The following is a 23,816-nucleotide window of genomic DNA, read 5'->3' on the forward strand; positions in this document are numbered from 1 at the left end:
TTTTCCTCCCTCCCTCCCTCCCTCCCTCCCTCTCTCTCTCTCTCTCTCTCTCTCTTTCTTTCTTTTTCTTCCCTCCTTCAAGTTTATTTCTTTAGGCATTTTTGACAGTGGCAGACAATTTGTCTGTGCAGGATAACTTAGCCCACGCCTTGTCTTAGTTCTGGGCAATGTCCATCTCAGCAGAGATTCAGGATGTGCCCTGAACTAGGATATTTTAAAGGCCATCCGAGCACCAGAGAAGGGGTGCTCTGTGCCTTGTAGACACCCTCTCCCGAGAGGTTAACTCTCCCTAGGCTTCATGCTCATGTTTGTTCTCCGGCTCACACAGCTCTTAGCCCATTAGGGTCACTAGCTCACAAACACCAGGACAACTGCTCCCGTGTGCTCTATGGGAGCCCAGTTCCTTCAAGTTTTCTCGTTATCTGCCAGGGTAAAGGCAAGGCAGAGAAATACCCTTATACTTAAAGTCACCTGACCTTCCTTATAGTAACCTCTCTAACCTGAATAAGCCTGTTCAATGAAAACATACCTCAGTTAATATGGATACAAGCTGCGCGCCTAGATTGGGCAGATCTACCACTACACTACTCTGTTCCCCAGCTATGAGATCCCTTAGAACTTGTGGTTTCTTCAGCCACGTGTTTCAGCTCCATTTTTCTTTTTCCACCACTCCACCTTTTTAAATTGCAAATGTTCTCCTGCTTGTGCCCCCCAACCCTAACACTACCAATTCCACTACCTAAAGCCTTGTGTGTGTTAGGGAAATACTCCATGTTTGAGCTACATTATACATTACATCCTCAGACCAGAAAATTGACTCAAAAACACTATGGCTAGAAAATATATAAAAACAGAAAAACCTCAGTAACTGGTGATAAGAGGCCAAACTGAACATCCTATTCCCAGATTTGACAAAAATTCAAAACAAACTAGACGTATGAGTGTGTGCCTGGTAGGCATTTAAGGATAGCCTGGACTAACATCTCAGAAAAAGGAATTCAGTGTATTTGAAGGATAGCCTGATTTATGAAGCATGACTGATTTCCTATAGTCTCGTTTCCATAGTGTCTTGAGCTCTTTTTTTTAGGATGCAGCATTATTGTTAGTTTTAATAATCTACATTTACAGAATTTAGGTCATGACACACTTCGCAACTTTTGCTCTCACTTAAACAATTGCAGTGACATTGAGAGTTTCCATTTATTCTAAGAACTGTTGTATTTACTATAATGACACCTGTAACTGATTGCCTATGTGCAGGGGTAAAAGTTGTCCACCTTTTGATATTACCAATAATTGTAAAGAGTAACTTTCTTGTATGATAAATACATAATTGTGTACGTGTAGTAGGATGAATTGTTATCAGACTCACTTTTAATAGGATACTGAAGCTAAGCTTTTCAGACTTAGTGCTCTTTGCTAACAATTAGAAACCTACAAAGGTGGGAGGGGGAACCAGGTGTGATGGCACCAGTATCAGGAGTTCAAGGCCATCCTTGGATACCTAGTGAGTGCCTTGAGTCTACTGGGACCTCATCTTACTAAGTTTTAGTCATTAATAAAACGAAGCTAGACGAAGGGAGAATAAATACAAACCCCCCTCCTCAAATGTTTTCTTTTCTCTCCTCTGACTACTAGAAGAACTAAGAGCCAGAAGACAGCAACAGGAGCAAGGCCACTGCCATTCCTGTTGTCTCATACGTTAAAATCGAAGCTAATCCAAACGAAAAGAGCAAAGCCCCTGTGCTATTTGTAAACCTGGGTCTAATAATCTGATTCCTTCCACAGATGGAGGTACACAAAAAGAAAAAGGCCCATATTATACACACCTTGGGGCAGGACCAAGTGTGGCTGCCATCAGGGAGCTCATGGAGACTAGGTGAGGAGCTGTGCTTCCCTGTAAACCATTTTTCCCTGGGGACCTGGGTCAGGGCAGAGAAAAGGTCTTGGAGTGGTCATGAGGTGAATGAAGACGGTCAGGAGTGTGAGTTGGATAGTTCTTAGGGCTCGATAAGACCTGTCCTCCTGTGTCCTTCCTCCCAGGACTGGGCTCTGGAGACAAGCCCTCACACAGCAAGCCTATCTGATAAATTAGGAACATGTATTTTCCTATTACTGTACTGAGATGACTCCTACCTGTGTTCCTGAGACTTGTTTTGAGGTCAGACTGTTTTTATTTAGAGTGACCATTATGTAAATAGAATTGGGTAACAAACTCAATCTGCCACATAACAGCTGGCTTTTAGCCAACCTAAATGACAACCGTTTCTTCTTCTTCTTCTTCTCTCTCTCTCTCTCTCTCTCTCTCTCTCTCTCCTCTCTTTCTCTCTCTCCTCTCTTTCTCTCTCTCTTTTTAAACTGATATTCAGTGCATTTAGATGTGAAAACCTGGAGACTTCAAGTTCAGGTTGTCACTAATTAGTCCCACCCCCTACTGTGTTCTATATCAGGTATGGCCAGAAGGGAAAAGCAATCCGGATCGAGAAGATAGTGTTCACAGGGAAGGAAGGGAAGAGCTCTCAGGGCTGCCCGGTCGCCAAGTGGGTGAGTGCCGCTAGTAGACTTTGCTTTTCTTGGTCCTTTAGAAAATGGATTTTTCCTTTGTGTTACATTAAAAGGTTTTGCTTTGGCAAAGAAGTAGACTAGAAAACTTGCCATGCCCACGGGGAGATAAGAGAGAAGCTACTCGTCTTTACTGGGTTTTTTTTTTTTTTTTTTTTTTTGGGTCTGGAGTAGGATATTTAAAAACAATGTTGTTTTAACTCAATCAGTAAAAGTAAAAATGCAGGCTTCCCCCATGGTCTCCTAAGGAGCACACATTTCCTCGGGAGTATTTGATTATATAGTCACTGAGTATTTTACGTTTTTCAGTGTATTTGCTGTCTAATGGGTAAGCGTATGTCAATAGGTTTTATTCTCCTTTCCATAAGACCCAACCTATTTGGGGAGCAAGAGCCTTTCTTAATAGACAAAAAGCAAACACAAAGGTCTTTGGTTAAGGGGAAAGGAACAACAGCAAACACCAATTCTGCTCATCGTCATCCATCCCAGAGATCACATGGTACAGGGAGAGAACCAGGTCTCCTGTCTTAATGTCCATGTGTTTAACACAGTGATTAAAAGTAATGGTAGAAGATTCCACTGTCTGACTGAGATGGTGATGGTAGAATGACAAGGGTGCCAGGTCTGGAGTGATTTTTACGACCATAGTGAACAGTTGAGGTTTGATCTGCTACTGTGTCTTGCAATGCTGTATACTGGTCCTGGTTGCCTCAGGGATGAAAGAATCCTCAGGTACACCAAGTGATGCTATGCAACCTTTCTCCCTAATTTAAAACTATTGGTTGAATAAAGATGCTGACAGCCTATAGCTGGGCAGAAGAGAGGTGGGCGGGGCTTCAGGCCTGGGGTGTGAGGAGAACAAAAGAAAAGACACCATGTGGTGTAAGGAATCAAGAAAATATGGCCGTGAAGAGTGGCCACTTGGAGTTAAGAGTGGCCTAGATGGAACGTGGTTAGTTATTGATGGGGAAGTCGACACTAAAGGACGCTAGACATCTGCCCGGCTCTAGTGCTTTAAAGGCTTATCAGAAATAGAAAAGTTTTTTGTCTTTTATCCAGAGACTTAAATGTTCATAGGTGGGGTAGGATCCCCCCCCCATGATGTTAATAATTCTTATAACCTATTCTGTATCCAACTGCAGCCTTTGAAACATCTTTGATAAGGATATGTTGTCTGGTTTCTGTGTAGAGTTTCTCTTTTAGAAATTGATTATAAGTTCTTCTACTGTATACACTTTCAAACTGTAGAAGCTCGGAACAGAAAGAATGATTTTACCAAGTTTTTATATGGTGGCAATTCATGAGCTGGGGAGCTCTGCCTGCCTCTGTCTAGCCTTGATTTCCCCTACAGAGAGCAGTGTCTGGAGTCACTTGTAAGCACACTTGCTGACTGCCACTCTAATTTTCCCTGGCATTTTGTTTGGAAAGCTTGTGCCTTGTTAGAGAGATAAAGAAGGCCATGTTCATCTTAAACTTAGATGGGTGTTATAATCCAAACTCAGATCTTTATACATGTTCCACAAGAACTCTTTCTTCCCCAGTCAGACAGCTCTCCAGTCCTGAGAGTTTTATGACTTAGGATATGATTGAGTTTAGCTGTAGAGTTTAAGCGAACTGAATTATTAAAGGTATTAAATCACTTTGCTTAGTCTCATATACACATATATACATGCTTGCCTGTTTTCAAGTCCGTCTTGGGTCTGTACCATTGTGCATGCCCAAAGAAGGTACCTCCTTGAGTATTACCATAGCAACAAGATGTGGAGCCTGTTATCTCTCTAATAACAAGAGCCATCTTAGCAACTGTTCTATTGCTGGGAAGAGTCACTATGAGCGTGGCAACTCTTATAAAAGAAAACAGTTAGAGCTTGCTTACCGTTGCAGAGGTTTAGTCCATTGTCATCCTGGTGTGGAGCATGGCAGCATGGTGGCTGCTGCTGGAGCAGTAGCTAAGAGTTCTACATCCAGGTCTCTGGACTTGTCATGGACCTTTCAAACCTCAAAGCTCATCCCTAATAAGACCACAACTTCTAATCCTTTCAAATAATGCCACTCGATGGTGACCAAGCTTTGGAATCTTTGAGCCAATTGGCAGTCATTGTCATTCCAATTACCACACCTTATCGAGAATTCCTGACTAAATTGAGGCAGAAGGCAAACATCAGGAATGCCTGATAGAAGCCTTCCTAGTAATAAAGAAGGTGTCATATTACTAACCCCCACTTCTAATTTACCAAGATATACTAACAGTATTTAGTATGCTGATAGGTTTTTAAAAGCCATTAATTTATTACAATGGGTCCTGATGATGTTTGTGTTTTAGTACTCATACTTGCAAGCGCCTATGGAGGTATTTCCTTGGGTACTCCCAACACCTTTTTGAGACAGGGGCTCTCATTGGCCTAGAGCTTGCCAATGAGCTCCAGATATATTCCTTTCTCCCCTTGCAATGCTGGGATTACAGGTGTGATGTCTTTCCTGCTGTTTTTACATGGGTTCTGGGGAATTGAACTCAGGCCCTCAAACATTTCCACATAAGATATACTAGTGTATCTAATGGCAAAAATTATATTTTGCTTTTTTCAAATTGAATTAAAATATAATTTCGTGGCTGGCCAGTGGTGTCAGGCAGCTATAATCCCAGCACCCGGGATATAGAGGCAGGTAATCTGAATTCAAGGCCAGCCTGGTCTACAGAGCAACCAGGGATACACAGAGATACTCTGTCTCAAACAAACAAGCAAAGCAGGCTGAGCAAGTCAGTAGTTTGTGTGCCTCCATGGCCTCTGCTTCACTTCCGGCCTCTAATTCTCTGGCTCTATTTCCTGCCCTGGCTTCTCTTAATGATGGACTCTAACCTGTAAGCCAAATGAATTAATTTTCCCCAAAAGTTTTTAGACATGACGTGATCTTTATCAGAGTAAAGGAATACATAACCCCAAAATAAATAAATATTACCGTCATGGTATTAGACACACAGTCAGTAGAACAGAATCAATCGTTGACAGATAAACCTTCATCGACTTAAACAAAACCAGATGCCACTATGATCATGGAATCTTAGTAGTAAATGTTTCTGAAATGGCCAGATAACTATGCCAATTATTTCTTAAAAGAATCAGCTGCAGTACAGATGTCCTAAGAAAAAGTAAATTCAAGTATCGTGACTGGGCTGACACTTGTATTCCCATCGCTAAGGCGCAAAGATTGGCAGATGGCTCTTGGTCCAGGTTGTTGCTCAGTGTCTTGAGGAAGGCAAGCCAAAAGTTAAGCTCAATCAAAATTCAATTTTGTTTTTCTACAGAGGCTTCTACTAATACAGAAATGAGAGTAAACAGGGTTGGGAGAAAATATTTACAAAACCATGTATCTCATAAAGGACTTCTAGATAAAAAGATATGCATAAAATTATTATCCCTGTTTGGAATTTAGTCACCTTTGTCACATACAATATACCTAGGGTAAACCATGGTAGCTTCTCTGTGCCTTTAGTGGTTATGTACCTTAAAGTCACCACACCCTGGAGGCAAAATCCAAACAGGAAAATAACAGAAAGGTTTTGGAAGGAGAGATCTTGGGGAATGTTGAGATGGTCCCCAGTAGAATCAAGGAATGGGTCCCAGGCTGTCGCATAGTCTGCTACGCTGTTTGACTATATAAATGAAGCTCAGGACTTGAGAGACAGATAGCTTCATGGCTAGGAGATCTGGATGTTTCTCCAGGAGACATGCAATCCCAGCAATGCATGGTGGCTCACAACTGTCTATAACTCCAGGACCTACAGAGCTGTTTGCTGGGAAGCAGGTGTGCTTATATTCATGTGGAGGTGACAAACACGCAGACAAAAACACTCAGGTTAGGCTGATCTCATTATCTATAAGATAATCAAACAGGTGACCCTCCTGCCTGAGCCTCCCGGATACTATAAATATAGAGAGCCACTGTGAACAAATGTATACATAAGAAGGTGGTCTTGATTTGTTTTAATTTTTTCTTTTTTAAATGAACCGTGTGTGTGTGTGTGTCTGTGTGTGTGTGTGTGTGTGTGTGTGTGCGCGCGCGCATATATGTATGCTGAAGAAGGAAATTTAACTCTTCTAGCTGACTGTTACCCATCTTTTCACGTCTAAACTTACTGATTTGTTATTTCAAAAAGTTTTCCTTTTTACTTGTTCCAAGGCTTGGGAGGAGCTCCAGGGTGGTTACAAAGCTGGCTAGTGGCTTGAGAATTTCAGGGGAAGGTCCTGAGGCTGACTAGTGCAGAGCAGAGGAGGGGGCCCCTTAGAAGACTTCCTATCTGTGTTTGAGTTGAATGTGAGGCACTTAAAGAGATATACACACCCAGACATGGCAGGAATGAGCGCTTCTGGGATGTGGCCCTGCCAGCCTAGGACTGGTAGGCTGCCCATTTTCTTAATGAACTTCACCTCTTCATTCAGGAACTAGTTATTCCAGAAGTCACTGAGAGGAGGGTCTGATCCAGGGTCTTCTTCAGGGTCAAGGCAGCCGATTTCCACAGCCTCCTGATTTTAACCCACTCATCAGGACAAGGCACATCCTGGAAGAGTGCATGGCCCCAAGATGGTTCTGCCTAGGACACTTTGCAGAAGTGACCTACGCCCTCCAGAGCCATGTCATCCTGATTGAAACAGAAGCCCAGAGAGAGAAGTAGGTGAGGGAGTTCCTCAGGAACAAGGTGACCAGGTGGTTCATGGAAGCTTCTGCTTTGATGGACTAATTTTTAATTTTGTTGGATCTGGGAAGTCCTGGCTGATCTACAATGGGAAGCTAAGCACAAAAACACAGTGTTGGCTGGTCCTAGGAGCCAAAAGCTTATAAGATGGCCTTGAAGGTTGTGACTGGAGAGACTGATTGTAAGGCATGGGACAGCTAATGAAGAGGGAGTTCCCAGGTCTGTTCCTTCCTAAGACACAGATTCATTCACCCGACCTCTAAGGCACTACTCTAGATTGAGATATAAATAAATATGTTTTTTCTTTTTCTTTCTTTCTTTTCTTTCTTTCTTTCTTTCTTTCTTTATTTTTTTTGGGATAAGTGCCTTCACTTACATTTTTTTGAAGGCTTAGAAGCTGTAACTTCTTCACCCACCATTAATGGGAATGGGTCTTTTACTTGGGTAGAATTCAGATAATCCTTCCTGCCTCAACATATTTTCCCAAAGGAAACAGATCTACACAAAAATCTGTATGTAACCAAACACCAAGAATCAGATTGTCAAAGGGATGGGGAACCAATGTTCAGCAACAAAGGAATGTAGCAACAAAATATGGTTTATTCCTACTCCTACCGTGAACTATTTATTATTAATCAATGAAGATGAATCCAATGATATTAATGTGCTCTCTGGCCTGCAACTCACTATGATCAGGTTGGCCCCCAACTGAACCATCTCACCAGCCCTTAATTATTTGTTTAGCAAGTGTTTGTGCTGTTCTGAGCTGACTCAGGAGCTGCAGTAGGACAGAAGAACCTGAAACACCAGAGAATATTTTCTGTATTACTAGAGAATAGTTAAAGAAACTCGTCAATATGAGACTGTAATAACCAGGAGCCGATACTCAGTTTTCTTTTCAAGTAACGCATTTCCGCAAAAAGCCCAAACTCACAAATGATGTATATATTTATATGTATGTTTCTGTGTATCTTGGGATATGATCTCATGTAGCAATGCCTCCATGTCCTTGAACTCCTGATCCTCTTATCTAACCCCTAAAGTCTGATAAGTGTTCCCCACCACACCCAGCTCACTCTGGCTGGCAGCCCTTACAAGTCTGGGAGTCTCACTTCCTGCAGTAACCTTTGTGTAACAGTATGGGCCTCTGCCCGTTCACTTGCTTCCGCTCCATTCTCAGATAGAATTCCTGCTAGGGCTAGGAGATGGAGAGAGGGAGGGTGTACTCTATCTGCAGAGCCTGACCTTTGGCCCTCTGGTCCTGCCTGGAGTTTTATTGATACTAAAAGGCTTAGAGTAGTTATTTGTTTTCATATGTAATGTGCCCAACATTCAGGGTCCTCATGTTGTGATATTTTGTATCTTTTTCATTTTAGTCTTTCTTTCTATTGGGATTTCTTTTACCTTTTTATTTGTGAAGGTGGTGTATGTATATGTGGTGTATCTATTTGGTAGGCTGTGGGATTTTGTTGTTTTTCCTTTGTGGCACTAGGGATTGAGCTTAAGGCCCAGTGCTTGCCAATCAAGCACTTTGCTGCTTTGATAGGCCTCCAGATGTTATAGACACTTTTTAGTGTGTCTCCTTGGCTGGCTAGAGACTAGGAGTCCTGGGATTAAATGTATATGCTTTATGTTGGTTCTGGGGAATCTAACTTAGGTGTCCATATATGCTGGACCGCCTTGCTGTTTCTTCCTCCAGGGTTTTTACATACTGTAAATTTTTGTATATGTACAGTTTTACATTTATATATGTGTACATTTTACATTCTTATTACTACTGCATATCAGTGGATGGCACATACATGTCATGGCGCATGCATGTTCTCTGGAAGAGAGCCATACACAGCCAGTGCTCTGCACCATGTGAGTTCCATTCATCACACTCCTGCATTCTTTTGCCCTTGTGTTTTTGTTTGTTTTTTTGAGATAGGGTCACACTGTGTGGTGCTGGTGGCCTGGAATACTAATGAACAACAGGCTGGCTTCAACACGCCTCTGCCCTCCAAATGCTATAATTAAAGTCATGCCCCACCACATCTAGCTGACAGTCTTGGTGGCAGGCTCAGAGGAAAACAGACTTCCTTATCCCACCTCATGTAGACAGCTAAATGGTGCCGTTTATTGAAAGAATTACTATTATTTGTTTGAGACAGGGTCTCCTATATCCTAGGCTGGCTTCAAACTAGATGTCTAGCCAGGGATAATCGTGAACTTCTGCTCCTCTTGACCCTACTTCAGGGCTTCTGGGATTGTGGTCACGCATGCATTTCTTTGTGCTAGGTTTGTGATGGGCTGAATAGAGACAGAGGCTCGTGCATGCCAGATCAGCACTCCATCAGCTAAGCTCCCAACCAAGATGTCTGGACCTTTTACAGTGCGGTCATGTTCTCCTTGGATTACTCCACTTCTAATAACTTGGAAGAAACGTTTTAAAACTCAGACCATTCACAGGGTTTTTTTTTGGGACTCCATGAAATTCAGAGTGTCCCACCTCCATGATAGCCACACTCCTTTGACTTTCAGTGTTCTGACAACTTACATAGCTCTTAAGTGATGTGTTTAATTTTTTTTCCACTGCTGATTTCTTCAAATAAGACAAATGTCCTTAATTTAAAGCAGTTTTCTTGGGCATAGTGCCCCATGGCTGTAGTCTCCACACTCAGAAAATGAATCTTGGGTTATAATCAGTTCAGCCAAGCAAGGCATTTGAGACCCTCATGGGTGACACAGACATTTTGTCTCAGCAACAGGCAAAGCATCTTAGCCTCTCCTGTGCAGAGTTCACAAGTACAAGTTGTTTCCAGGCCTTGAGAGCCAGATGTCTCAGTATTTAAGAACAGTTCCTCCTTGCTCTTACAGAGGTCCAAGGTTCAGGTTCCTAGCACCCATATAGTGTTCCAAAATTGTATGGAACTCATACTACAAGTTCATACGTGTTACATACATATGCACAGTTAACACCGTACACATGAGATTCAGTGAAAAAGTCTGGCTTCTGATGTATAAAGCTTGTATAGATGAATGCCTTCTGTTCTTTCAGGTGATCAGAAGAAGTGGTCCTGAAGAGAAGGTTATTTGTTTGGTTCGTGAGCGTGAAGACCATCACTGTCCTACAGCCGTGATAGTTGTTCTTATCTTGCTGTGGGAAGGTATCCCTCGTCTGATGGCTGACCGCCTGTACGAGGAGCTCACAGAGAACTTGAGGTCCTACAGTGGACATCCCACTGACCGAAGGTGTACCCTCAACAAAAAGTAATCAGATCTGCTTTGCTCTCCCTTGACTTTCCTTCCTCTGTTGTGAGTGTGAATTGATAAGCAATTGCCACTTGAGACTATCATGTGGATAGCTGGACTCTTGATTACCATGAAAGGAAAACCGACCTTTGGGGGCTGATGCTGCACACCATAGAGGCAGCTGGACCTCCATGAGTTGGAGCTAGGACTGCACAGTGAGACTTTGTGTCTCCTCTCCCCCCAAAACCCCCCAAATGCAATTAAGATATTCTGCTGGGGCTGGAGAGATGACTGCTCTTCCAGTGGACCCAGTTTAAATTCCCAGCTCCCACTTGGCATCTCTCCATAATTCCAGTTCCTGGGGAGCTAACACCCTCACACAGGCATAAATGCATGAAAAACGCATATATATATATATTTTTTTAATGATTAAAAAACATTCTGCTTGGGTCCTAATGAATTTGAGGCCATGTTCATTATCTTTGATTAATCTGCATATACCCTCAAAGTCTAGAGTCATGCCATTTATTTGGCATTGTATATGATCCACGGGCTCTTTAACAGAACATAATTTGTCAGAATTTGAGGCCTCTTTCTGGTAAATTCAATAGAGAAGTAACATCAGCGGAATTTTGCCTTGGCCTCTTTATTGGTGGTGGTTTCCACCCCCTCTCTCAAGTTAGGTGTTGTTCCTTTTTTTTTAGTTTTGCCCCGGCTGATGTGTAAGTAACTGGACTTCTTCCTCATGGCTGTCACCCCGTCCTGACCCTTTAGGGCTGTATACCTTATGAACATTTAAGGACAGTGTTGTATCGGCTTCTCAATACACACTGCAGAGTTTGGTCTGACAATCCCCTGCCTCTCTGTATAGTTTAAGTATGTGCCACTGCCCTTTATTTTTTCAGTCTCTTGTTTCCCAAGAATATAAAAGGAACGGTATCTCTGAAAGAGAGCATGTAGCTCAGGTGTACACTGTTTGCCTTTTGTGTGCAAGGTCTTGATCAACTGCATTGAAATTACCCAAAAAAAAAAAAAATTTTTTTTTGTAATATAGCATTAAAAAAGTAGATCATTAATTTGTTCTTTAATCTTTTTAAGGATTAAAATCTACTAATCATTTTACTATGGTTTATAATAATAAATATGTCAAGTCACTTCTCCAAAAGTTCATAATTTGCTTAATCTCTAAGTCAAATTTTTGTCTTGAGACAAAATACATGAGAATATAATCATTTTAACATACGAGAATATAATATCTTCCCTTCAGTAAGTAATTGACCCTTTGGACCTGAATCCATCCCAACATTTCTTTTCCCCAGCTCTTGTAGACATTGTGCTCTGTTAGTTGTCTTAGGGACTCCTTGTTCTCTGAGCATTCTTCTTGTTCTTAGTTTTTCTTGTGCAGCCCTGGCTGTCCTAGAACTCACTCTGTCCTCAAATTCAGGGATCCACCTGCCTGTGCCTCCTGGGTGCTGGGATTGAAAGCATGAGCCGCCACCACACATCTGAGTATTCACATTTATTGGTTTGTGTTTGAGGCGCGGAACATTATGTGGCTAGTATCACATTTACCACCTTCCCAGGTCAAGTTCTCTGGTGCTAGGGTGGCAGGACTTGTGGTTTTATTAGTCCCTGGACTAGCACGCCACCTTCTTCCTAATTCTATTCCTTCCATATATATATAGCCTTACATCTTTTTCTTGCCATTCAAATCTAAAAATGAGAAATAGTTTTGATCTAAAATTTTTCTAACATTTTCCTTAATTTTAAACTAAACACTGAACTGAGGAGTATCTCAAGGGAATTGTACTTACTCACCTAGCTTGTGGAACTTGCTGGGCTCAATTCCCAGTTCCACCAAAAAGAAAGAAGAAATTCAATAAATTCAGATGTTAAGGATTTTCTTGCTCTCTACTGGAATGGAACCAGTGCTGTGACATCCTCTTCCCTGTCATTTGAAATTTTATTTATTTGTTTTGTTTACTTATTTATTTATTTATAAAATTTTTTGGGAGGGGCAAGGTCTAGATAGCTGGCCTAGAATTCTAAACTTACTAATTTAGAATCCACTTTAGTGCTTCCACAATGTCCTGAGCCAAACAGCCGTTCTTTTCATTATTCTTGAGATCCCCATATGTCTTTTCATTAAAATTGAGAGATTGTATATTTAGTGTAGCGCACTCTTCTTGCCGAGGTCATGCTAGACAAAAAGCAGCCAAGGTTCAAAGAAAACAAATCAAGAATTTCAGTTAAAAGGAAGATTTCAATTTTCTGCCTTTGTTTCTCCTCCTCCTGTCTCTAAGTCAGACACAGGAAAGTTTGTTTTCTACCTGGCTTGAGAATCTTGAATAATCATTTTAGTTAAATAAGAACCAGGAATGGATTCAGAGGGAAAGGTTGCTGGTAAGTTAGAGGCTGGAAGCAGCTAGAGTATATCCTAATGAAGAGATGATGGATAAATATTACTAGCTGTCCATTCATGGCTCCTCATTTCTGTGACCCTGGCTAATGTCCTGCTGACCATCTTCCAGACGTACCTGTACCTGTCAAGGCACCAACCCAAAAACCTGCGGAGCGTCTTTCTCCTTTGGCTGTTCGTGGAGCATGTATTTCAACGGCTGTAAGTTTGGGAGAAGTGCAAACCCCAGAAAATTCAGACTTGCTCCAAACTATCCCTTACATGTGAGTTTCCTTTGGAATTTTCAGTGTGTCATCTACCACTGTATATACCATGTATAGTGCCTAAAACGTTTGTAGGAAAAAAGACATAAATTTCTAAATATGCATGTCACTACTTAGATTCTAAGTCAGGTAAAGTGTTCAACTATTGGGGTTGTCCATGAGTCTTCCTGCTCCCCAGGAAGGGGACCAGAGGGTTTTATGGGCAGCGAGAGTCAAACCCTTATTTGCCAACATGTTAAAAACTAAGAAAGTGATGAGTGGCGGAGGCGCACGCCTTTATTCTCAGGACTCACAGGGCAGAGGCAGGAGGATCTCTGAGTTCAAGGCCAGCCTGGTCAACAGAGCAAGTTGTAGAACTAAAGCAAACCTGTCTCAAAAAAACAAGACAAAACCAACAACAATAAAAGGGAGAAGCTAATAAAGTTTACTTCCCACAGAACTACTATAAGAGAATTACTGGAATGTGTTCTGAAGGAAGTGACGTGAAACCTGAGAAAACCGAATGGATCATTCCAGAACGCAAGACCCTCATAAGCAGAGAGGTTAGTCAAGTTTTTTATTCGGTGTTTTAAATTGAAGCATGAACTTACAGGTCATTCTGGTTGAACAAGATGGGGAAGGCAGGTTGGGGAGCGGTTATAGCTGAATAGGCATGGCAATGTTCTTAGGTTTTCTTAGGGTAAAAATGATTCATGTCAGAGATGGTTTGCAAACATGTCCCCTCGTCATCACTAAATAGATCAAAGCACTCCACCTAATTGCACGTATGAATCATCACTTTCTCTGATGCATCACAATATTTTTATTATCTCGTGTGTATGTGTGAATTTCACATCATGTATCCCAATCCCATTTATCTCTGCCTCCCCTCATAGCTGCTCTCCACCCTTATAACCTCCACCATTCTCGGCAGAAGCTGTAATGTGTCACCATGTGTCTCACAGTATACCGTTTTGTCCATATTTCTCTGCTTGTAAACATTCATTGCATGAGGCCCCTGGCCTCTCCTTCTCTACCCGTATGCCCATGGGACTCCTCTTGTTGCCCTGTGTAGAGCTTTGGATCTGCAGGACTGACGTCTTGATGCACTCCAGCAGTTCACTCCTGGATGTGAGCCTGAAGTAGAACTGGCCAGTCACTGGCTCTCACCCCAGGTGGTCTGCTCACTTGCCACTCTCATAGTCAGGGCTAGGTCTGCTATGTGCCCAGGAGAAGGGAAAGGCCTGGGGCAGGGCCAGCTCTCCAGCTCTCTAAACCCTAAGACCAGGCTTCCTACTTGCCACCATTGGGGGAGTTGGGGAAGAGGATATCCCTCCCTGTTTCCTGCCACTTCGAGGAACCTGCAGGGCTTGGTCAGTGTAAGGCTGCTTTCTGGAGTACTACAGGAAGTTAGGGGTAGGGACAGTTCTGTACAGCCTCAGGCATCACCATGTCTCCTTTAGGTAGACCAGACCAGGGATGTCCTCCTGGGTTTGGATGGTAACAAACTCCTGCTGCTGTAGGGCCATGAACCCAGATGTGGGCTCAGTGGCACAGGCCACCACAGTCCCAGGTGGCATCACTCTCACACTACCCTTGAGTTTCCTGCGATGTCCCCCTTCATTGTGCTGGCATCTCTTGACTTCTACTTCTCTTCTACTTACTTGTTCCTCTTAGTGGTTCCGGTGTCTCTGAGTGGTCTCGGGAGTCCTGTGCCCCGCAATTTCATTACGGCACCCAGTGGGGCATGGTCATCCCCTCCAGGCCTGCAAGGTGTATAAGTTAGTGGTCATCTCAGGCTAGTTTCCTGTCCAGACTCCATGGTGCTGGACTGGTTGTCTTCTCAGGTTTGCCCTTATTCAGGGAGTAGTAGACTTCTAATCATTCAGCTATTCACAGATCAGAACACTGAGCTTAGATGAAGCCTCTCTCTTCTGCAACCTGACATACATGTGACACAGTGGCCACCCCTGCAATGCCTTTAGGGATGGGTAAACCTTATTTCTTTTTGTTGTTGTTGTTGTTTGATAACCGTAGTTTCTTTGTGTAGCCTTGGCTCGCTTGGAGTTCCATTAGACCAAGCCAGCCTCAAATTCATAGAGATCCAATTACCTCTGTACTTCCTGAGCCACCATTGCCCATGTAAACTTATGAAGTTTTTGAGTGTGGCGTCTCACACCTGTATAATCTTAGGCCACAGGAAAGCCACTGCAATCCCACACCAGCCAGTGAGATTTTTTTTTTTTTTTAAAGATTTATTTATTATTAGATGTAAGTACACTGTAACTGTCTTTAGACACACCAGAAGAGGGCATCAGATCTCATTACAGATGGTTGTGAGCCACCATGTGGTTGCTGGGATTTGAACTCAGGACCTCTTAAAGGGCAGTCAGTGCTCTTAACCACTGAGCCATCTCTCCAGCCTGCCAGTGAGATTTTTTAGAAAAACCAAATGCTCCACGATTAGATGTCTGCTATTCTTGATAGCAGAATGACTTGGTCGAACAGTGTGAGCGCTTAGATCCTCCGAGCTTTCCCTTCTGCTTTCTGGCAGGGTTTTTTGGAAGCATGGGTCAATATTCTTTTAATGAACAGAAAGAAAAATTATATGTAGATTTTAAGAAAACCACATAATTCAGCTCACCTGAACATTTTAAGCAAGGGAAGTTGGAGACGGCATGAATAGCTGGTAGCAACCAATGTTTACATTTTACATGTAATTAATTTTGGACTGTTAAGGTGAGAAAAATCTCTATAATTCTTGCAGCTAAAGAACAAGTCTAATGAAGTACATTTGATGTTTAGATAAGTATAGGACGTTGCTAAAGATGTACAGTTTCTGTAACCTGAAACATGGACCCTACTCAGAACTTCTGTAATGTGAACTTGTTAGGTAACCCAGGAAGACTGAGTTCAAGACTAGCCAATAATACATGTAAAGATTTTAATTACTCAAATAAAGCCATGTGGAGTCTGGGAAATGAACGGTTCAGCCCTTTCTGCTCTTTCAGGCGCTATGGATTTTTATGTACATATGGAACTTATGAAAAAACAAAGGCCTGAGATTCATTAGTAGTTCTTCAGTATAAATGCTACAAATTGAGGAAGACTGAGAAACACTAACAAGATGAGTAATGCTAAGAACCCTGTCCTCCTGTAGCATGCCAAGTGTTAGGCTCACAGTAATGATTATTTGGAACTGGATGTTATATCTTTATAGTTCCGTTTGCCTTCAGGAACCTTGTCTGTGTTCATTTCAAGTGTCCAATTCTATTAAGTAGGTGTGCCTTTTAGTCTAAACATCAAGAGCAGTATTGAAGTATATTCTTCACTATATAGATTTCTAATGTTACAATTGTTGTTGCCACTGAATTATGGTAAGTATGAATTGTATGTCAGCCACACATGGAATTAATTGTGATAGAGTTTTTATACACACCTATCACTCACTTTAATATAACTAACATAGTTTTTTAAAGTTACATTACCTGGATTATCTTTTACTACAGGAAAAACAGCTTGAGGAGAATTTACAGTACTTGGCTACAGTGTTAGCTCCTATTTATAAGCAGATGGCTCCAGTTGCTTATCAAAATCAGGTATTTTTTTTTTAGAAACTTTCATGATAACCTTAATATTTCAAATTTCTGTGTCAAATAAGTTACTATTCTTAGAAGTTTTTCAAAGATCCTCTTAAATATGTGCCTTCCTTTTAAAAATCGTTGTAGATTGTGTGTATGCTTGCCTGTGTCTAAATGTGTGTAAACCTGAAAATGGAGACAAGGATTCTTTTTTAGCAGTCTATGTCTCTGAAATAGGATCTCTTGCTGAATGTAGTTCTTAGGTTTACTGATAGCACTTGAACCTGTGACTCTTCTTCCTCTCTCCACCCTCTTTGGGGAAAAGCCTGCACAGGCTAGGCTAGAAAAGCTAGGCTTTTCTGTATGGGTGCTAAGATGCAAACTCCTGTATGCAGGCTTGGATGTCAAGCATTCTTAGAGTCTAAGCCAACTCTCCTGGTCTGAATGCTCTTCAAATGTACACTTTCTTATTGCTGCCTTTCAAAAGTACTCGAGTAGGGTTTCCTTGTTGGGTTTTGAGAAAGCCTCATATTGCTCCTGTCTAGCCTAGACTTCACTTTATAGTATCAGTGATTGAATTATGCCTTAGGCAAAAGTAGGGTGTGCAGTTGAGATAATGTTTTGTTATCCTTTAGGATCTCCAGAACTGCCAAAGATAAACAAAAGTCTAGGAGGAACAAATCTAGGTGGGAGTCCAGCCTGATGTACAAGAGACCTTGTTTATCAAAGATGGCTCAGTGGTTAACAGTACCTACTGGGCTGGGGGTGATGGCTCAAAACTTTCTTAATCCCAGTGCTTGGAAACCCTGCAGAAACAGACATATTTCTGAGTTCAAGGCCAGCCTGGTCTACACAGCGTGTTTCCAGAAGCCAGGAGCTACATAGAGAAACTCTATTTTTATTTCCCACAAGAAAAGAGCTTCTGGCCAGCATATTCTGCTTCTTAATTAATTTTTTCATTTTATTAACATTAGTGTTTCCCTGCATGCATGTCTATGTGAGGATGTCATATCTTGAAATCACAGTCATTTATGAGCTGTCTGTGCATGCTGGGGTTTGAACCTGATTCCTGTCAATGTTCTTGCCTGCCGAGCCATTTCTCCAGCCCAACACCTCTATCTGATTAGGGTGCTCATTGTGTTTGTTTGGAGGTGGATAGTTCAGGCCTGCAACTGGTTTCTAATTCACTTCCCCAGTCACAGCAACAAGTGCCTTATCCACTGAGCCATCTTGCCTATGAGCTCTTGATACACTTTCATTACCCTTCCTGGGTACTTACACATATATTGATATATATCTAGGCACAAAACCAAACACACAGAGAATGTAGTGGGGAAAAATCTTGGCTGGATAGATGGTTGAGTTATTTAGGATGCTGGCTGATATTTTGAAGACGCAGATTTGGTGTCCCCATTCACAAGGTCTCTCAAAACTGCCTACTTTTGTCACCCTCTTCTGACATGCATGCTGTGCGCAGACTCATGTGCAGACAAAACCACACAAAACAAATCTTTTTTTAAAAAACATTATTTTACAGTTTTGACATTTATTTCTAAGGTGGAATATGAAGACATTGCTGGAGAATGTCGACTTGGTAATGCAGAGGGGCGTCCTTTCTCTGGTGTCACCTGTTGCATGGACTTCTGTGCCCATTCTCACAAGGACATTCACAACATGAGCAATGGAAGCACTGTGGTATGCACTTGAGAACTTTAGTCCTTTGTGCTTTAGGTGTGCTCCTAAAATGTAATTCCATTGAAAACAGTTTTGATTGTAAGGTATGTGTCTTAGTTAAGGGTTTCCATCACTGTGAACAGGCACCATGACCACAGCAGCTCTTATGAGGACAACACTGAATAGCAGCTGCCTTACAGTTTCAGACGTTTAGTCCATTATCATCTTGACAAGAGCAGAAGAAACATCTTGATCTGAAGGCAGCCTGGAGATTCTCTATTTTTTTTCTTGCTCTGGGCGTGGCTTGAGCATAGGACCTTAATGCTCACTTCCTCCAAAAAGGTCATATGCTACCTAATAGTATCACTCCCCATGGGCCAAGAATTCAAACACATTAGTCTATAGGGGCCAAACTACTCAAACTACTAGAGTATGTATAGAAAAGAAATAATAGTTGTTGGACAAGACTTTAATCCCGGCAATCAGGATGCTAAGACTCTTGGATCTCTGTGAGTTTTATATGACTGTGGATTTCAAATACATGAGTCTAAGGGGCCTTTTTTTTTTTTAAAGCCAACACACCTGCTGTAGGTGATGCTGGGCGTTGCTAGAACATGCCTATCCCCCTCCTGTCCCCCAGGTTTGTACGCTGATTCGGCAAGATGGCCGTGACACAAATGTTCCCGAGGATGAGCAGCTCCATGTCCTGCCACTATACCGGCTCGCAGACACTGATGAATTTGGCTCGGTGGAAGGGATGGAAGCCAAGATCCAATCTGGGGCCATCCAAGTTAATGGGCCAACCAGGAAGAGGCGACTATGTTTCAGTGAGCCTGTTCCTCGATGTGGGAAGAGGGCCAAAATGAAGGAGAAGAACAAACAATCAGGTGCTGCTGGCCTCAGAAAGAAGAGGAACTCTGACTGCACAAAGGGAGCCCCAGGTGGGTCACGTCATGCAGAGCTGGGCCCGTGTCAGAGCAGCCAGTGAGTGCTCTTAACCACTGAGCCATCTCTCCAGATCCCAACTCCTGTTTCTTTTGAGACTGGTTTTGGTAAATAACATTGTAGTAACAGTATCTGGGTTTTGTTTGTTGGTTTTGGTTTTGGGGGGTGGTTCTTTGGGTGCTTTGGTTGCTCTTTTTTTCTGGCTGTCCTTAAATTTGACCTGAGGACCAGGTTGGCCTTAAACTCAAGAGATCCACTTGCTTCTGCCTCCTGGGTGCTGAGATTAAAGACCTGCACCTCCACTGTCTTTCAGCTATCTGGCTTTTAAACTAAACACCTTTTTTACTATTTTTTTTAAAGATTCATTTATTTATTATATATAAGTACACTGTAGATGTCTTCAGACACACCAGAAGAGGGCATCAGATCTCATTACAGATGGTTGTGAGCCACTATGTGATTGCTCAGGACCTCTGGAAGAGCAGTCAGTGTTCTTAACCGCTGAGCCATCTCTCCAGCCCAACGTTTTTATTACTAAAGTGTAATTATCTTTACATCTTGAAGCTCATAATGCACAGTGGTTTCTTTTTCCTGTTTCCTATGGACTTCTTGGTAAAGTGATGTCTGCCTAGTTCATTGACTAAGGTTTCAGCCTTTCCCCCATCTTGGTCTACTTCACAAGACTGGAAATGCTTCTCACCATCTCATTGACTTCATAACTATGGAACAGGGTGTGGTGGTGAAAGTAAATGCTTAATCCCTTCTACAAATCCAAGCGTGCTAATTGGTTTAAATGTGACCACTTTTTGAATTTTTGCTATAGACTTTTTAAATTCTCCGAATGAGTATATTTTAAAGTACCTCAAAATGTTCATTTTTTTTTGTCTTTAATTCGTAGAGACTTTTCAAGCTGAGTTAGAAATCTTTGTCACAGACCTAATTGTCTCTGACAGCTTCTATTTCAGTAGGTTGTCCAAGGGCGAATGTGGTGAGGGACAGGAAAGATGGCTCACTAGTAAGGGAGCACTGGCTGCTCTAAAGAAGAAGGCTTTTTTCGGATGCATTTTTTTCTGAATATATGTCTGTACTACTTGCATGCCTGGTTCCTGAGGAGGTCAGAAGAGGGTGTTGGATCCCCTGGAACTGGGGTTACAGACAGTTGTCAGTGTCTTCCTTGTGGGCACTAGGAATCCAAACCTCTGCCATAGCAACAAGTGTTCTTAACTCTTGAGGCCCACTCTCCAATACCCATGATGCAGTTTTAAAAAGTGAAAAGGGCATATGCTTTTGATCCCAGCACTTGGGAGGCAAATCTCTAAATTCCAGGATAGTGTGGTTTTTATCACTGGTTCTCAGCCTTCCTGATGCTGTGACCCTTTGACACAGTTCCTCATGTCACTGGTGACAAACAATCATAACATTACTTTCCATTGCTCCTTCATAACTATAATTTTTCTACTCTTCTATATAGTAATATAAATATCTGATATTTCTTATGGTCCTAGGCGATCCCTTTGAAAGGATTGTTAGATTTAGATACCTTACTCCTGCAAGGAGTCTTGACCCACATATTGAGAACTGCTGGTCTGCATAGAGTGCCAGGGTAACTGGGGTTATGTGGAGAGACTTATCTTATTACAGGCCTCATCATAGCCAAGTGATAGAGTGCTTACCTACCCAGAAATGAACACCAGGAGGGAGAAAAGCATGTAAAAATACATCTTAACAACTGACAGGTGCCAAATAGCTTCTGTGGTTATTTTCACGCTTGTTGGGTGTAACTTCGTGTTTATGAATTACTAGTGAGATAGTTTTGTTTTTGTTTTTTTAAGGTTCACACAACACTAAGAGCTGTTCTTCAGCCTCACTTACTCCTTACCTAGTGAAAGATGAATCTACAGACTTTTGTCCCCTGCAGGCTTCCTCCACAGAAACATCTACCTGTATGTACAATAAAATAGCCTCAGGTGGGTTTCCAGAAACAAGTAGCATTGTCCACTGCACAACGCCTTCTGGAGCACACAGTGGTGCTAATGCAGCTGCTGGGGAGTGTACTGGAATTGTGCAGCCTGTTGAAGTGGCTGCTCTTCCTCACCAATCTCTTCCCAGAGCAGATTCTCCCATTCATGCTGAGCCTCTCACCAGTCCATCTGAGCAGCTAACTTCTAACCAGTCAAACCAGCAGCAGCTCCCTTTCCTCGGCTCTCCTCAGAAACTGGCTTCCTGTCAGGTAAAAGAAGAGCAGCAGGCTGAAGCAGGTGAGCCTCAGCTCTCTGAGGACGATAACATCCCTCAACTTGATGAGTTTTGGTCAGACAGTGAGGAGATCTACACTGACCCTGCCTTTGGTGGCGTGGCCATTGCACCTACTCATGGTTCCGTGCTGATTGAATGTGCCCGGAAAGAGCTTCATGCTACCACGTCTTTGAGTTCTCCCAGACGAGGGGTCCCTTTTCGTGTATCCCTTGTATTCTACCAGCACAAAAACCTAAATAAGCCTAATCATGGTTTTGATATCAACAAAATTAAGTGTAAATGTAAAAAAGTAACGAAAAAAAAGCCCGCAGACCGGGAGGGTTCTGATTTATCCGCCGAAGCCAATTTATCATACCAAATTCCTTCTCGAGTTGCATCAACCTTAACCCATGACAATGTTGTCACTGTGTCCCCTTACGCTCTCACTCACGTGGCAGGACCCTACAACCGTTGGGTCTAAAGGCTTCTTTCTCGTAATGCCTTTGCTAATGTGGTGTAGTTTTTTTGGTGCTGTTCAAATGAAGGTCATTTTGTTGTTTACTGTGGCTTCATTTCACCCATTTCGACTCCCAGGTAAAAATTAAAAAGGGTGGGGGTTACTTATCTGTGAGATTTTGAGAATCGGTAGAAGGTAAACATTTTCAGCAAAAGTAAAATTTTTCTAGTTTTAAATTCTTAGAGAAACATCTTGGTTAGCTGTTGACCATGCTAGAACCACAGAGTCTGGTGCTTTACATTAAGTTTGTTTACTATTAAGAGGGTTTATAACAGGTTCCTGCAATAAGATGTGAAAACCAAGATGTAGTGTTAACTCTACACAGTTCCTGGTGCTTTAACCACATCGACACAGGTAGCGATGGACTGAGTGAGATTTACGGTGCCACTGTCCGAGCATCTTCCAGTCATTGTTATCATGTCTGCACATTTCTTTGAAGTAAACCAATGAAATGCTTTTTTTCTTAAAACATTTCTCCTATGTAAAGTCATTCTTTATTCTAGTGATGGTTGGAGGCTGTTCGCTAACTGTAAATGTATATATTTTTAAAAGCACTTTCTATTTTTAAGAGTAACTTGAAATAATATAGTAGCAGAATCCTATTGTCTATTATATGTGCATATTTGAATACCAGAGAAGTCATTTGTTCTTGCTGTGTGGAGTCCCAGCCAGTACTCAAGTAACACGTGACTTCTGTTCTTTACTTAGAGAATAGGGGATCTCTACCAATATCGATTTCTCCCTTTTAACTTGGAAAAAATACTGTCTTCTGAAGTTGCCTCCTGAATTAAGTATAATACCCATGACGGATGTTTTAAAGGGAGAGGATCTGTCAAAGGTTTCCAGTGTTTCAAGATGAGAAAATAAACCACTAAGTAACATGTCCTTCCCAAATGGGAAGGAAATACTCTGTGGAAATAATTGAAAGGACAGGCTTGTATTAGCATGGGACACCCTTTCTCTGGAGTCCCATGGAAATATTGAAAGCCAAACAATTCACTAATCTGACCCTACTGAGTTTAGGAAAATGGGAACCCAGACTTCTTGAGTAATCATCTATGTTGAAGGTCACAGGTAAAATCAGCATTATGATTATTTTAGTGTTTCCTTGTTCTGCTCATTATTCATATACCAAGAATGATTTCCCCAAACAACAAAAGCCTAGAACCAAGAGTTCTTTCTGTGAGATCCAAATGCACAGGTGCTATTGACACTCATTGGGTTGGATTCTTTGGATCTGGGTTGGGATTCCTGTACTTCAGGAACCTAACGGTGCTTCTCAGAGATGCCATAGAAGGCCACAACTACCACAATCTTGGTGCAAATGTACACAGTTGCAGTAAGCTTTCTAGAGAATAACTTATTAAAAATGATACATGGTGCAAAGTGTCAGTTTCTGGCTGAGGCAAGTTCAGAAAGAGGAATTGTAAATAAGGGCATGTCCACTGACATTCCACCGTGTCTAAGGAGACAGATGCTCCTGGGACACATACAACTGTTGCTCTGATTTAGTGTTTATGTGCCTTAGATTTCTGTTTATAAACATTTTAACCCTAGGGTTTCCTATGTTGGTGTGTAATGGCAAGAAAATGATTTCTAGTTTAGGTCTGAAACCTCAAAGGCTCTTGCCATTACAGGATCAAATCTTCTTCTGCCTTTATTTGTCCATTCATTTGTCCATCCCTCCAAGGCACATTTAATTGGATGCCTTCTT

The 23,816-nt window shown here is 42.0% G+C and overlaps 1 protein-coding gene across 2 annotated transcripts in view; it reads left to right on the forward strand.

The window, feature by feature from the left end:
* The window catches only part of TET1 (tet methylcytosine dioxygenase 1), a gene marked incomplete at both ends in the record, with an annotated part of 62,542 nt that extends 40,476 nt beyond the window's left edge, over positions 1 to 22,066 (forward strand). The window contains 9 exons of one of the 2 annotated variants that reach the window (XM_080938211.1): positions 1,789 to 1,879; positions 2,451 to 2,544; positions 10,296 to 10,507; positions 13,021 to 13,171; positions 13,609 to 13,713; positions 16,660 to 16,749; positions 18,289 to 18,426; positions 19,046 to 19,292; positions 21,183 to 22,066. In XM_080938211.1, coding sequence (XP_080794337.1) covers positions 1,789 to 1,879; positions 2,451 to 2,544; positions 10,296 to 10,507; positions 13,021 to 13,171; positions 13,609 to 13,713; positions 16,660 to 16,749; positions 18,289 to 18,426; positions 19,046 to 19,292; positions 21,183 to 22,066 — 2,012 coding nt within the window. Of the gene's footprint in view, positions 1 to 1,788; positions 1,880 to 2,450; positions 2,545 to 10,295; positions 10,508 to 13,020; positions 13,172 to 13,608; positions 13,714 to 16,659; positions 16,750 to 18,288; positions 18,427 to 19,045; positions 19,347 to 21,182 lie in introns of both variants that reach the window. The other variant, XM_080938212.1, reaches the window with a different exon arrangement.
* Between the last annotated feature and the right edge of the window lie 1,750 nt (positions 22,067 to 23,816).

The sequence above is a fragment of the Micromys minutus genome (genome assembly GCF_963924665.1).
Source record: "Micromys minutus genome assembly, chromosome: 25".
Lineage (NCBI taxonomy): Eukaryota > Metazoa > Chordata > Mammalia > Rodentia > Muridae > Micromys > Micromys minutus.